The sequence below is a fragment of the Dinoponera quadriceps genome, unplaced genomic scaffold (genome assembly GCF_001313825.1).
Source record: "Dinoponera quadriceps isolate SergipeBrazil2010 unplaced genomic scaffold, ASM131382v1 scaffold4444, whole genome shotgun sequence".
Lineage (NCBI taxonomy): Eukaryota > Metazoa > Arthropoda > Insecta > Hymenoptera > Formicidae > Dinoponera > Dinoponera quadriceps.
Genome location: NW_014558991.1, coordinates 605,537 through 620,806, shown reverse-complemented (window position 1 = coordinate 620,806; position 15,270 = coordinate 605,537). Strand labels below are relative to the sequence as shown.

The window sequence follows — 15,270 nt, the reverse complement described above, 5'->3', positions numbered from 1 at the left end:
AAAGTCTAACACTAACACTAAAACTACCGACGATTAAGCACCTTTCCACAGGGGCAGTTTGAATAAGATTTTTGAAAAATACGTGATGCAAAGGAAAAAATATTTATTCGTTTGCGCATTGCGAAAAAAATTCATACGGAGCGTGAACTACAGTGTCAGTTTCTTATTCCAAATTTCATATGTAGGAAAATCGTTGAAGGCAAAATATCTATAAATTCCTAAATGCTACTCTTTTTTCATACATAATTTAATATTCAAATCTCGATTTTTGGGGAATTGAGTTTTAGACACTAACTTTAGTTAAAATTATATAATCATTATATATATATATATAGGGAAGTTCTCTCGGCAGATATACATGTAACTTAACAATACTTTTACCTAGAAGGGTTATGATGCCCCATACACTTCCTATTACATCATAATTAAGATCCTACGTTTAATGAACCAGTCTCTTGTAATCTATCTTTTCGAGCTGTACCAATGGTCGTAATTGTTCCGCGAATATCCTCATGTCTTCCGCGATAGCATCCTGTCCACTGGGTGCCAGCACACTCAGTTCCACCAGGTAACTCTGTGATATCGGCTCCATGCCGCCACCTTCCATTTTGCCTTGGTTCATTTTGAAAATCTTTGTTACAGTAATTTTCATACGACCCTTGCGGAACATATAACCACGTGCTATGTACTCGAAGTCCAATTTGCAACCAAGCTCGGTTAAGAATTCCACTACAGTATTGCTGGTGGCTATGTCAATGCTGCTACGAACAATCGTCGGTCGTGATTTGTCACCTAATTCTGGTTGACCAATATAACGTAATTGCCATGGCATGTCTGCGTGGTTTTGATCCAATGCACGTCGAACACGCAGGAGCAAAGGTTGTTCCTGTGGAGCACCTCTGAAAGAATAGAATATAATTTCTGGTAAAACAGATAAACATACAAATATTGTTTTAAATTACTCAAAGCTAATCTTGGACTCCCAAGTATATATCAATGGAATTAAATTAAGTAACTACAACAGTACCTGCGAATACTAAAACACATCTCGTGATCATCGAATTGCTCATGCCCAATATCAACATTATCACAAAGACCGCCCAATCTGTGTAATAGTACTTCTACACAACTGTCCAGCACAGATCCCTGCAGTAGATACTCTTGATTGGGGATTATGTTGGATTTAAGTGCAGCGCTGAGACTATCCATAGCAGTGTTGATGGAAGTAGTCATGATTGTTCTTGGATTTCAACAAGTACTAAACTTGCAGCTGTTCAAGGTAAATCAGATAAACACTTAAACTTTATTAAAAATAACGATCAATATTTATAAATATATTTATAAATAATTTATTCTTACCTTCTTCTTTTATTATCCCAGACTGCTGCTTTTTTTTAGAAATGCTATTACATGCTTCTTTAGGTTATTGTTTTTCTTCGATGCAAGGAAAATGAATTTTTCTTCATACGCATACGTATGCACACGTAAATGCCAAATATATATCGTTTACAACGTGCTGCGAATGTTCGGTTTACTACTTCAGTTTCTCGTTAAGTATAATGACGACTCGTTACATTACTAATGTACCCATTACAAGAATAACGGGTTTACGGAATTATTAGACTCGTTATTTTTGTAATTTAGTTCCAGAATCTCCGCTACGAGTCGCCACAATATTTAACGAGAAACTGAGGTCGTGATATGACTAAACGATGGAATCGGACGTACTTTTATTTCTCAAGTAGTATGACTCAAGGGCTGATTATACGTGCTTTTATCGTAGTAAAACATAGGTGAAATTTAACAGGCTGTAACTTTCGCAATAATGATGCTATCGAGATCGTTCAAGAAGCACTTTAAAGCTTAAAGTCTCTAGTTTTTAACCATATTAGCTATATTAGGTCTGTTTTATTTCGCTCCACTAAAACTGCACTGGAACTGCACTGAACTGAACTGAACCGCACTGAGAAAGACTAGTACAGAATAGTTCAGTTCAGTGCAAAATGCAATGAAGAGGTCTGTTCGTTTTTGCCGTACCGCTGAAACGCTAGAGTGTAGTAAACAACATGGCGCATCACATGGAATTATTTGATTCTTCTGACAAAAAGGATTTTATTGTAATACAACCACTATACATAGCAAATTTATGAATAATTTATAATATTATATACCCTACCGATCATAAATTTAAATAAATGACTAAATATAAAATAAATATAAAATCATAAAGTAATGTATCTTGACATCTTAAATCCATCCTTGTGGTATGTTTAAACATTTCTGCTGTGTATGTGTGTGTGTGATGGTATAATATTAACACTTTTTGAAAATGAAATATAAAAGATGTTTCACACATTTCATTATAATGCAAGCCACGTACCTGATAGAGACTTTTCGTATTTCCGTTAGGCTTACATGCACTTCCAAACTATATTCTCATGCACTGCACTGACCACATCTCCTGACTCAGTACAACCATCTCCTGACTCAGTACAACAGTTCACTGAACTGCCTGCACTACACGCTGTTGCACTACGAAAACGAACAGCGTTGATGACGTCATGATGACGTCATTCTCAACAAAAAGAACGTTTTAGTGTAAACTCCTTGCACTGGTGTGCACTAGTGCAGAAAGTGTTTCGAAAAAAAACAGACCTATTAATATTGTCGTTAATTTTCGTCAAGATATTTCGAGCTAAACGAAAAATGGCGACCGCTTAGAAGCTATTATAACTTCTACCCACAGGACGCGACAACGCTAAATACCGTCTCCTTGAACGCACCTTTGAAGTCGAAACGGATTAATACGAATATAATTCCGATTGGTCATTCCCCCACATCTTTTCCGTTCTGTTCTTTCGTTGCCATGTGACAGCATCCTGAGGCCTCGGGACTTCTAATAGTTACATATTACGAGATCCAGTAGAGCTAAAAAAAACAAGTTTATTGATTTATTCTGATTTTAACTTATAATTGTTTTTATTGCATGAAATATGTATTTCTTTGATGTATGAACAAAATTGTTAGTAATTTAGCAACAACGACGAATGTGAACGGTAATGCGGAATCCTCTACGTCAATGGTCGATTCATGTGACAGTGTTTATTTGCACTGTCGTCGTGCAATCTGATATTTGTTTAAAACTTTTAGTTTTCCTTCAATTTTGGTGGTTTTAATCGTCTAAATGAGCGCCAAAGATCAGTATCCGTGCGTTCTATGCAACGCAAAATTCAAATCCAAAGATTTGCTGCAGGAACACTTTAGGTATGTTTCATAACCAAAATTGTGAATTTTAGAATTGTCAATCTCGAAGTTGATTAATTATTAATTTATTACGTTATTGTTATAAACATTGTTATAATTATATTTTGATTAATCAGATACGACATTTGGAGAAGTAGGGAAATTTAGAGGAAACGATCAAAACTTAAGAATGTACATGAGACAAAACATCACCATATATATATACAACAGTTGATATTTTGAATTCATTTTTATTGATAAAAGTGTCTTCAAAAGTGGCTTAGAACCACCTTTTTGATGGAATTGGCTGAGAAGCCACATTAAAATGTTTTTATCAATATAAGGGAATTCAAAATATATGGACCAATATATTTATAATGGTACAATATAAAAAATGATAAATATAATACAGTGATTTTAGTTTTATATATGTATAGTTTTTTATATTATAAGAGCTATAATATGAAATATTTTGCAAAATATTATTTTTTTCACAGAAAACATGGAAAAGAGTTGGACATGCGAGGAAAGCCCATTGCCAGTGGATATTTTAAAAATACTAAATGTGACATATGTGGGACATCGTTTGTTACTACAAGTGCAGCAATAAGGCATAGATTTAAGAAACATCCTAATGCACATACAAAATTTTACTGCCATTATTGTGGAAAGCATTTTCCTCTAGAAGTACATTGAATTTTCTGATATCTTTTTCTTCCAGTTCTTTTTAATCTGCAATAAACCTATATAATGTTTATTTCTTTAGATTCACAGAGATCATCATCAACTTTCACATGACAAATCTGAAAGCGAAAGGAAAGAACAGCACAGAAAATGTGAAGAATGCAATGTGTTATTTTATAATGCAAAGGCTCTGAGATATCATTATCGCTGTCATAAGTCGTAAAGTCCATCAAATAATAATAATAATTTGCCTTTAAATTTGTCCATTTAATAATGATTAATTAATTTGTTTTTAAAAATATATATTTGTTATTTGATTGGTTTTATTTTTCAGAATGGAACACTTGCTTCAACCTATAATCACTCCTCCTCCCAGTAACAAGGTGAAAATAAATTCCATGAACGACGTGCTAAGCGTATACTATTGTCATTTATGTGGTGTTGAGTATCTCAGTAAATTCAATCTACAGCGACATTTGAAGGACAGACATATGCAGGTAAGACAAACAATTCATACATAAAAATACTATATATATAGTTGTACATTTTGTGCTGTGTCACAGGATAGGGAAATGATCATGTCGGTAGATGTAATTAAGTGTACAGTATGCACGGCAGTATTTTGCAGTAAAAAAGCATTCAATGCCCACAATAAATTTCATCAACCGAATGCTGTTGCTATCTCTGAGCAACAGAGGCACAATGTGACCAAAATCAATCTGGATTGTGACAGGAGGATAGAAACTGTAGCCGATAAATATATATCACGATCGAATGCTTCTAAGAGACAGGTCAGACTTTGGTGAAAATTCAATTGAAATTTTATTTCTACTGACTTTAGATGCATAATGTAGAATATGTTACAATTTAACATAATGTAATTTCAGCTGAGTAAAAAGCGGATCGTGGAACTGAAAGAAATAAAGCAAGAAATAAAAGAAGAAGTAAAACAGGAAATAAAAGAGGAACTTATATCATCTTCTGACGACGAACTTGTATACATAAATGATTCCGTAAATCCAGTAACTTCAAGAAAAATCTGCCATTAGAATACAGGATTTCCCTCAGCTGACAATAATTTCATCATTGATTGTGGAAAGGTTTCACTTGTCTTTCAAGAAAACTCTGTTGCGTGAGAAATTTGTACGAACTACAATCAATCGAGTGGCCATTACCAATTTAATTTAATATTTGTACATTTCTATTTCTTCTTTTCACATTTCTTATCATGATATATCGAGGATAACGTGTAGCAGAATATGTACGATACCTCGCGTGTATTTAGCCTACTTACGTCATGATTGAAAAGTTGATGTTTTAAGTCTGGTTAAGAAAAATATTGCAATTGGATGGCGATGTAATTTTCACGTAATAATTTAGTATTCTGAGCGCGATTGTATCTCTTTCGATTTTTTTTTACTACTCCATTAACTGTGATAGTCTCTCAGATTTTATTGTAAATATTAATGTATTTGTCCTTGTTCCATCACTTGACCCTAGCACTATGTATATATTCATTTGTAAAATATACCTATATGTATACACATATAGTCTGTCTAATAAGAGCATCATCGAGCAAACTTTGAAAATTGTTGCATCGGTATTAATACCATCTGCTGAAGAATGGTTTTCAAACAAAAGTCAAGACTGGATTTTTCAAGACAACAATTCAAAACATCAGAATTGTCTTTGTTACTAATAAAAAGAAAAAAATAATATCGAAACGTTAGATTGGTCATTACAGTCATCAAATCCTACTGAAAATAATGTCTGGAGATCAGTGAGGATGAAGCTATGTGAAAAAAATGTGTACGGTGAACAACTATCTTGACAAATTCAATATGGCGATTTTAACTTCAAGAGTATGCTGTAACATTGGTGGAAAGTATGCACACAGATGTCAGACAATAATTGACAACGATGGTGATTGGACGACTTATTAATATAAAAGCGTCATAGTAGCGATTGAATACGGCGTATGTCACTTTTATTTCTTTATAATAAATTGCTTAAAAAGTTATGTCGATCATAATATTTGATTGTATTCATTAATCATTCGTTATCACAGTTAGTACGGTATATTCTGTCTTGAAATGTTTATAAAATTGTAAGATATTCTATATCTAAAAACCACTAAAGCATACATTAACCTTCTCTTCGCTATAGAATTATTACCTTCATTTATTGTACTGTGGATTGAGAAATATTACGCTACTATTCTCTTTGTGCTTATTGACTTTGTCAAGAACTTCCTTTTCGATCTTTATAAACATTCTTCTTGGTCGCCCAATTAGTTTTAGTTTTCAAATTTCTCTTTTGAGCAATTTTAATTATCTATTTATTAAGAATTTATATCTCATGACTTTTTTTATATTCTTTCTCAGAGAGATCTCAAGGAAATATGAACATGTATTTATGAATATGTATTTATGAATCATTCTGTATATAATTTAGAAGAAGAATAGTTAGGTTCATATATATAATCTCGTATAACTTATTTTGACACATTCTAACGTAGATATCACTTGTGCGTCACGCCACTGATGATACTCTTTGCGTTGGAAGATCACGCGCTAACAGGGAAATTTTTGTACGAAGAGCCCCCGAGATTTCCCAAGATCTAGGGACTTGGAGTTGCGCTAAGTTGACAGCGCGCACTCGTCAGCAGCGGAGAGGATGCGGCGGCCATTTTGGATTATCGGCGTTAGCATCGCGAGCCCGCGTATGTATGCGTACGTGTGTATAGTGTGACTAGGAAGTTCGTCGCGTATATTCGGAGCACATCACGTCGTCGAGTCGAAGAATTGATTGTTGGTGATAAGTCGCGTGATAAGCCCGACGACGGTAGAATGGGCCGCAAGAAGAAGAAGCAGTCGAGACCGTGGTGCTGGTATCCTTTTCGTACTCTCCCCGGGGGAACGGCGAGAAGGACGATGACAACGATGACGACAACGACACTACGCGACAACGACGATATGAGCAGTCGTCGCTTTTACGTAACCGTATTTTTAGATCGCACACTTCGTTCGTGGCGACGGTTCGAGTAGCGCGATCGAAACCGTCCGTACGGTGGCGACGATCTATACGGGGGAATGAAACGACGATCGATTCCCTCGGGAAAAATTGCGAAACCGCGCTCGATGGAGAGGCATGTGAGTGTTGCTCGTGGCGAAGGCGGGGAAATCGATATACACGATCTCCTCGCGCCACCGCGCCACGCGTGCATCTGTGTGTGGCATGTATGTGTGAGCGCAGCTGTTTCTCTCCGCCGATGCACACGACGACGTTACACTGTGATGTAACGGAAGCGACCTATGCGGAAAGTCCTCGCCGCGGATGTAAATCCGGGAAAATCGATCCCCCATCGGTTTCCCATGAGATTATGAGTACTTCTCGAACTCCGAGCTTAATCTCTCGTTAGCTACGCTGCCCAACTAATGATTTATCTTACATCAAGTGACTGTAAATTGAAACAAATAAATAAATCGTNGAAAAAGGAAAATTTTTTTTTTTTTTTTTTTTTTTTTTAATTCATTTGCGTTCCCATCAAAGTGAATGATGGATTCCTTTATATTTTTAATTGTTACCTCTGACATTATCTACTAAACATCTTTGACTTGGTGTACGTTGAAATATCACTTGTAAGATGAACTTCCCATATGATGTTCCTTAACATTTTCGAAGGTATTGCAACCGAGAATTTGAAGATGAAAAGATTCTTATTCAGCACCAGAAGGCAAAACATTTTAAATGTCACATCTGTCACAAGAAATTATACACGGGACCAGGGCTTAGCATACACTGCATGCAGGTAATATGATTAGTCATGTTAGTATCTTGATACTCAGGTACTTGAATATTACTGAGCTACCTGAATAATACTTTAATCTTTCTGATATTTCCTATAGGTACCCAGTTAATGTGAAAATAATCCAGGTACTCGAGTATTGTGATTAGGGTACATAATATCTTACAAGAACGACAAACGAAATTAGCTGTTGAGAAATCAGGCGCTGCGAAAGTCAATAACTGATGGTAGATGGGTATTACCCAGGATTAGTATTAACTCATGATTTTTTTCGTTCTAACTGCTCGAATAACTCTATTGTATCGGATAGTATCCGAGTACCTAGTATCTGTGAATTTAAATATTTATATGTGTCTGATGGCTACATCTTTATATGCAATATGTTGTGAACTTGACATTATTAATGTTATAATACTGCCGTGAAGTTACAATTATTAAACCAACTGTTTTAATGCTCTTCTTGTTATTTGTAGGTACACAAGGAGACGATAGACAAGGTTCCAAATTCGTTACCGAATCGTAGTGATATCGAGATAGAAATTTACGGGATGGAAGGTATACCTCCAAACGACGCGAAGGAGCACGAAAGACAGAGGAACGGTGGTAGGCCAGGTTCGCCTAGCTCTGGCGAGGATGAACCGGTAACAAAGAAAGCGAAACCGGAGGGTTTATTGGGCTCTGCACCGGCGATGCCTGGGATGGCCGGAATACCTGGGATGGCACCGCAACCTACTTTGCCACCGATGCCGCCTGGTATGGCGCATCCTAGTATGGCGCCGCATCCTGGAATACCACCGCATCCTGGAATGCCACCTATGCACCCTATGATGCCGATGGGCCACGTGGGTCCTCCGTTTATGAGTTCAGGGTGCGTGTTTATTGATTATCTATGTATCAACGGTGTTTTATAATATTTTATATTATTGTTTTTCTATTAGTTATATTAATTTTCCCAATTGTTTTTATTAATTTTATTATATTAATTTATGTATTATTTCTACTAATTTATTTTATTTATTTATTGTGTTAGAATATGGAGGAATGAGCGCAGTAAGGTCAAAACTGAATAAACCAGGTTCCTTTCTTAGCTAATAGGTTGAATTAATAAATATATGTAATCTTAATGATTAATTTTCACATATTTTTATTATATTTTCTATTAAATTTGCATAATTTTATATGCATCGCATGCTTCGCTTTCAGTATGATGTCAGGTATGACGGGTATGCCTTCCGGTATGCAACCGCCGGTATCGGGCGCGTCGATCCCGCCGACGCGTCCACTTTTCCCAAGCGCCGCGGCCGTCTCGACAGCGGCGTCGACGGCGGTTACGTCTACGCCTCTTGGGACAGATTTCAAACCGATCACGTCGGTGGCGGGCGGCTCGATAGGGCCAGTGAAGCCGACATTCCCCGCTTACAGCACCGTCGAGACCGCTGGTACCACATCTAACAATAATCTCGGTGGCGATCAAAAGGTGAATTTAATTGCGACCACCGGGGCTGCCAGCAAAATCATTCACCCTCCGGAAGATCTCAGTTTGGTAAGTCCACGTGTTTGGTAATTCCATCGGTCCGTTTCACTCAATTTTAGTTTTCAAATTTCTCTTCTGAACAATTTCGATCGTCTTACTCATTAAGAATTTATATCTCCTGACTTTTGTATTCTTTCTCAGGGGCCTTCCAAAAAGAGAAAATTTGCTCATTTCTTTCTAACTTCCTCTTTAAATATAACATAAAACTCGTTCTACCTTACAATTACCATACGATATTGGCGTGCCGCAGTTTCTTTTTCAATCGGCGTTTCCGCAATCAGCCCTAAAACGCGCGCGTCCTGTCGTCTTGCAGGAAGAAATCAGGGCGAAGTTGCCGAAGTACCAACGTCGTGCCGATGAGCCGCGATCGGCGCAGTCGGAGGCGAGCCAACAACAGCAGCAGGCTGCCGCGCTGCAGCAAGCACAGCAACAGCAGCAACAGCAGCAGCAGCAGCAAGCACAGCAGCAGCAACAGCAGCAGCAGCAAGCGGCTGCTGCGAACGCGGCCGCTGCTTTTCAGGATCAACAGCAGCGACAGCAGGCGGTTGCGCTGAGCGCCCTGCAGCAGCAACAGCAACAGAGGTTTCCGAGGCCGCCGCAGGTGATGGTACCGGCCTCGGCAGCCGCGATGCCTGTGAATTCGGTCGCCTTAATGGCACCGCTTATGCGACACACTATGACACTGGCCGCGCCTGCTCTCATTCATGGAGGTAACATGATGCGACCGCCCCCCATGGGCATGCCACCAGGTAAGTCTCTACGGATTTGAAAAATCTCCGCGCCCCCCCNCCCCCCCTCTTCTCCTTTACGCCATACGTCGCCGCCAGCTACCCTCGTCTGTTTATCTCTCCCTCGGTCGTTGTGGAGAATTCGAAGATTTTTCCTTCTTTCGTAGCGTCACCCTCCGCCGATTACCGAGTGCTCTCCGCGGCTGTATTGTATCCTCGATTACAAGAGCGAGGCTCCTCTTGAGAGTGCACAGAACCGTTCATAACAGAATCTGTCGCGGTGGGGTGCAGAAGTGGAATTTCCGATGGAACACTTGTTTCTTGGCTTTCGTATTCTCCTTATAATGGTTCCCGGAGACTTGCGTGAAATTTCATACGCCGATTTTCCTTTTTATCTTCTTAACTGAATCTATATCGCGCGAAATACCTTTCTTCTGTAATCTAAATGGAAGTTTTCCATTTGTTGTCGAATATTAAAGTATACCATATTATACGAGCGTGTAAGAGTGTACAATACTAAGGTTAAGGCCGGCATAATCAGATCTTGTACTTAAGACCGTTTCAAGTTCATTTTCAGATACCGCACGGCTTGTTTCATTGGTTACAAAGCATCTGGACATGAACTTAAGGCAGTCTCCGACTAAACAGGATCCGACTAAATAAGATCCGATTATATAAATATCCGGCTCAAGTCTGCTACTTTCAAGGATAGCTTCAGTTCTGCCGGATGCAGAGATTATTCAATTCGCGCACACGATAAGGCGCTACCCTCCGTGCGCAGGTTTACTTCTTATGTAATTATCTTAATTCCATCAGTTTCCATCGGAAATGCTAATTATATCCTTGTACTTAATTTTGCGCAACCCTCGTTTATCATCCCTGTCTAATTTTACGCGGTCGATGTTTGGAGAAGAGTTCTGTTCACACGGGAAACGAATAAGACGGGGAAAGAAAGCGAAAGCTCAATACTTCTTAAACTATAATCGATAATTTCATCTTCACTGGCGCCAAATTATACTCGTCGTGGTAATTGTTTTTGTTGTCTCAGAAAATCGAACTAAACGTGCTATAGGAAAAGATAACGAGAGTGATTAAACGGATCGGGGGAGGGGAGGAATCAGGAAATTGACGACGTGTGCAGGAAATTATATTCAAGAGAGAGCCTGTGCGTGCGCGCGCGCGCGCGTGTGTGAGTGTGTGTGTGTGAGAGAGAGAGAAAGATAGAGGCGAAAACAATCAATCACGACCATTGTTCGATATTACTGTTAGCACGCTCTCAAGATTTTTCAACCGTACGCCAGATCTCAATCTCACGACGCAGCGTGTCTTGTGCGTTCACGTTTTTTAACGGTGCGTTTGCAGGGCGCCCGGTCACTCCTTGGTGAGTGTCGAACGAACCCAGTCTGGTTACTAAAACCGCGTTTTATACCAAGCGCTACAAAGGTTGGTCCTTAGCAATTAGCATGCGGTGACATGGCCTATATATATATCTATATATATACATATATATATCTATATACATATATATCTTGTTATATTTATTATTCTTATATTGTTAATTAATCTTATATTATTACTGTCTCATCATTGTCATATTAATACGCATACATTTATTACGTATACGTGTCATGTATACGTACAGCGGCTCGTGTAAGTGTTCGAAGGGTGTCGCGCACATCTAGGATTCACTTCGTATCGCCGATATTCGAACAGCTTCCGCGAGCTACCGTGTGTATATATTTCCGTATATTTATATTATTGTCACTGGGCAGGTTGGGTCGAGCGGCCAACGACATGTACCTCCTACTTCCATCCGTTCCAATTTCTTCGACGAACGCCACGAAAGATACTTTGATTTCGATGAGGACCCTCGAGTCCGGGATTTAACCCGGGTGAAAATAACTCCTCTCGTAGAAACTAGAGTAACGGAGCCTAATGTGATGAACAGTAGAAATAATAGTGTCGTAATAATCAAAAAGTCGATCATTATGTAATTACTGCATCTACTCTGTCACGTCTCTAAATCCGTCTTTATTTCATCTTTGCCGGTACTTTGTCTCGTATCTCGCTTGTGTACGATACTCTTCTTCTATACTATTCTTCCGGCCAATGACAGAGTACGAAAAATTATATACACAATTCTTTTTTATCTTCTTTATGCCTTACACAGATAATTACGGAAACAGAGAGAGAGAGAGAGAGAGAGAGAGAGAGAGAGAGAGAGAGAGAGAGAGAGAGAGACTTCCGGCCGCTCGGCCATTACATTATTTATATCGTATATGATTTCTTTGTTTCCTCCTTCCGTTCCGTTTCAGCTTCTTTATTCATTCTCTCGATTTAACCATGTTTTTACTCTTCTTACGACTCACTCGCCATTATTTACCTCGCCAGCCGTGTTACCACACATCCTGTCTCTCTTCAGTATTACTTATATATATAGCTTGAAATCCTGGTGTTGTGATACAGTAGTGGAGAAACTGCTTTTTTGGGCACGGTACTGACAGTCGTTCGAAGTTGTCTTCGTTCTTAAAAAAAAAGAAACATATATAAAGCAAAAGAAAAAGAAAGAAAGAAAGAGAAAGAAAGTAACGATAACTGCAGTAACTTTCACGCGGCAAATTTTTCCTCACGATTTATCCCTTCCTTCTTTTTAAATGATTAGATAATTGCCCGATCGAGAGCGAAAGAGAGAGAAGTCGATTTCAAATTGTGCGAAAAATTTTGCACATGAACGATCATTCGCCACTTGTGAACGGAACACCATGGAAATTTATAATAAGAATCATGAATGAATAATGACCAAGTAAATGAAGATATAAAGAGGGAAGGGATCGAGTTATTTTCGCCGGTGCATTTTGTTCGACTTCTTTTTCTTTTCATGGAAAATGACAAATTAGCAACGAGAACGAACGTAATGTATCTCCCTCACACCATAGCCTAGCTTTTGTGTTACACGAAAGATCTTAGATTAATAAAAAAAAAAAATAGAAAGAAATGTCGAGCCGAACAACAGTAAGTAAACGACTTCACGTTACTCAATATATCTTACGTAATTCTTACGCTCGATCGAGGATCCGCGATTAACGATTCCGTCTTCGGGTGATTTCGAGCAAGTAACGTCGGAATTAGAGAACGTGTCGCATGCGAAAGGAAAAGAGCACTTTTCATCGAACGATTTCAACTACTTTTATTGACGAATCATATCAATACCGATATTTATCGCGTCGAGGTGTTCCGGCACATCTTTATTTCTGACGTTTAAAGCTAACGTTCTTGGGAAAACGTGTCCGGAAAATATGAGTGACAGCTGAGCGATCCGCGCGCTTCGACGATATCGAACCAATCGCGCGTTCCCAAGCGAGACTCGTATACTTTGTATATGGTGTGAGTTCCTTTTTATTGTGTGATACCACTTTCTTGAAAGTTCTTTTTTTTTGTCTCTGACTTGTATTGCGTATGCTGCGCACTGCATGCTAAGCTGAGTTCTCTCTTCGTACGTACACATATACCTATATATTTACCGTGAATAAAAAAGGAACGATTGCCCACCCATCGTCCTTTTCGGCGTAAATTCCCGCGAAGAAGAGAAGATACTGCTGCGAAGTCACTGTCGGAAATATATACACATCGTTTTGATTTCTATTAATATATACATATATATTGCCGCGCAATATTTATCTCCTCTTCGCGTGAGATTACATCCCGGTGAAAGGGGATGAGGTGTGCAAGATACTTTTTTTACTCACCGTATATTTAGTTTGGCGATTCGCATTTAATGAGGTTGGTTGCTGGGTAGAACGTAGGTGTACTGCCGAACAGGATCGACCACCCTGTAACCAGATGCGTGATGTAGTTCATTAGAAAGAGAAGAGAATACATATCGGAAAAGTTGCGCAAATTTTTGCAAAGAAGTGTACTTCGCTTGGGGGTCGAGCGGAAAATTCTCGCCCGGCCGACTAACACTCATCGGCAATTAGGCGATAGATCTCGCACGCGAATTGTAATATCTAGAGGTCCCGTTAAGAGAGAGAGAAAAAAAAGATTCGATGTAAACTTCTTTTCGTTGCAACAATCGATCGATCAGCTGTCACATGACTATCCTCTTCAATGGCGAAACATCTCGCGAGCTTCTTTATTTTCGCACTGAAGAACAACGCGCGATCCTCCAAAAAGATATAATGCGACGCGCGGGTTACAATGTAACGTGAACAGTCGCGACGTAAGTACCATTTACGAAATAGCATACGGGCTGCTTACGACTTTGACAGAACCAACTTCGGAAAGCGCATAGAGAAGGCGTCCCACAGCAAGAGAAATTCACGCGAATCCTTCTTCTCTTATTTCGGCAACCTCTTGCTGCGCTGTCGAGGTTCGCCCTGTTAAAGCCGGAAACGACCGGTATGCTGAGGATCCTTCAAAGAGTGAGAATGAGTGAGAGTGAGAGAGAGAGAGTGAGTGAAAGAAAGAAAGAGAGAGAGAGAGAGAGATATTCCACGCGACGTTTGCGACGTTGCAGTGGCCGAACACCCGCTCGCACGTGTCCGCTCGCACGTGTCGCGTCGTGCTTTCTTTCTCGCGAGATTCTGCCGGCCGCGGATCGTATTGATCGGACACTGTGTTACCTTGCAGGTATGATAGGAGCCATACCACCGGGTGCGATGCATCCGGCCTTCCCCATGGGATTCCCGGCGCCGATGCTAGCACCGATGATGCATCCACGCTTCAGATGATCGCCCCCCATGGACGGGCCCAATCCCCCGCCGTTGCACTTCGTGCTGTGGGCCCGCCCCTAAGTCTCGCTGGGGTTCGGACCTGACCGAGGAAGAGACACGGACACACTCAGTTGACACGACGAGGAAAGGGGGAGAGAAATGGGATGCGAAAAGAGAAAGAGAGAGCGAGAGAGAGAGAGAGAGAGAGAGAGAGAGAGATAGAGATAATGGGAGTTGATTCGCGCGGTGAAGCTTTCGCATCCACTTTGATTCACGTCGCGCAATTCGACCGCATCCTCTCCCATTGCGACGTTTGGATGATTCAAGGTCCTTGTTCTTTTTTTCTAATCATATCGTTGAAAGACATAGAGATGAGAACTACACAGACAGACAGACAGACAGAAAGAGATTGAGAGAGAGAGAGAGAGAGAGAGAGAGAGAGGGAGGGAGAGGGAGAGAGAGAATGAGAGTGAGAAAGTGGGAGGGAGAGAAAGAAAAAGAAAGAAAGATTGACACACACCGCACGCCCACATCAGTGCCTGAGAGGATTTTTTCGAAAAA

The 15,270-nt window shown here is 39.7% G+C and overlaps 3 protein-coding genes across 5 annotated transcripts; 2 read left to right on the top strand and 1 right to left on the bottom strand.

Annotated features, from left to right (window-relative positions):
- Positions 1-23: 23 nt before the first annotated feature.
- LOC106750022 (mediator of RNA polymerase II transcription subunit 18) lies at positions 24-1,668 on the bottom strand. Its single transcript, XM_014630026.1, has 3 exons — positions 1,360-1,668; positions 1,028-1,270; positions 24-899 (listed from the first exon to the last, which is right to left on the bottom strand). The coding sequence occupies exons 2-3, from the start codon at positions 1,231-1,233 to the stop codon at positions 440-442; spliced, it is 666 nt and encodes a 221-aa protein (XP_014485512.1). The 5' UTR covers positions 1,234-1,270; positions 1,360-1,668; the 3' UTR covers positions 24-439.
- An 828-nt stretch (positions 1,669-2,496) lies between these two features.
- LOC106750029 (zinc finger and SCAN domain-containing protein 10-like) lies at positions 2,497-6,202 on the top strand. Of its 2 annotated transcripts, XM_014630046.1 has the most exons (7): positions 2,497-3,056; positions 3,151-3,264; positions 3,741-3,930; positions 4,010-4,146; positions 4,262-4,424; positions 4,491-4,718; positions 4,815-6,201. In XM_014630046.1, exons 2-7 carry the CDS (start codon positions 3,185-3,187, stop codon positions 4,974-4,976), a joined length of 960 nt encoding a protein of 319 aa, XP_014485532.1. In that variant the 5' UTR covers positions 2,497-3,056; positions 3,151-3,184; the 3' UTR covers positions 4,977-6,201. The 2 variants fall into 2 exon arrangements, with proteins under 2 accessions (XP_014485532.1, XP_014485533.1); XM_014630047.1 differs by having other exon boundaries at positions 2,497-3,264; positions 4,815-6,202.
- A 104-nt stretch (positions 6,203-6,306) lies between these two features.
- Positions 6,307-15,121, top strand: LOC106750028 (BUB3-interacting and GLEBS motif-containing protein ZNF207-like). Of its 2 annotated transcripts, none has more exons than XM_014630044.1 (6): positions 6,307-6,817; positions 7,612-7,738; positions 8,209-8,603; positions 8,939-9,278; positions 9,583-10,018; positions 14,627-15,121. In XM_014630044.1, exons 1-6 carry the CDS (start codon positions 6,777-6,779, stop codon positions 14,725-14,727), a joined length of 1,440 nt encoding a protein of 479 aa, XP_014485530.1. In that variant the 5' UTR covers positions 6,307-6,776; the 3' UTR covers positions 14,728-15,121. The 2 variants fall into 2 exon arrangements, with proteins under 2 accessions (XP_014485530.1, XP_014485531.1); XM_014630045.1 differs by lacking the exon at positions 6,307-6,817 and adding an exon at positions 6,824-7,079.
- The last annotated feature ends 149 nt before the right edge of the window (positions 15,122-15,270 follow it).

Coding starts and splice junctions, on each gene's coding strand:
- LOC106750022 (XM_014630026.1), bottom strand. CDS start 1,233: ATGACTACTTCCATCAACACTGCTATGGATAGTCTCAGCGCTGCACTT. Junction 900..1,027: donor ATGTGTTTTAGTATTCGCAG/GTACTGTTGTAG, acceptor CTATTCTTTCAG/AGGTGCTCCACAGGAACAAC.
- LOC106750029 (XM_014630047.1), top strand. CDS start 3,185: ATGAGCGCCAAAGATCAGTATCCGTGCGTTCTATGCAACGCAAAATTC. Junction 3,265..3,740: donor TTGCTGCAGGAACACTTTAG/GTATGTTTCATA, acceptor TTTTTTTCACAG/AAAACATGGAAAAGAGTTGG. Junction 3,931..4,009: donor GAAAGCATTTTCCTCTAGAA/GTACATTGAATT, acceptor TTATTTCTTTAG/ATTCACAGAGATCATCATCA.
- LOC106750028 (XM_014630044.1), top strand. CDS start 6,777: ATGGGCCGCAAGAAGAAGAAGCAGTCGAGACCGTGGTGCTG. Junction 6,818..7,611: donor CAGTCGAGACCGTGGTGCTG/GTATCCTTTTCG, acceptor ACATTTTCGAAG/GTATTGCAACCGAGAATTTG. Junction 8,604..8,938: donor CCTCCGTTTATGAGTTCAGG/GTGCGTGTTTAT, acceptor CTTCGCTTTCAG/TATGATGTCAGGTATGACGG.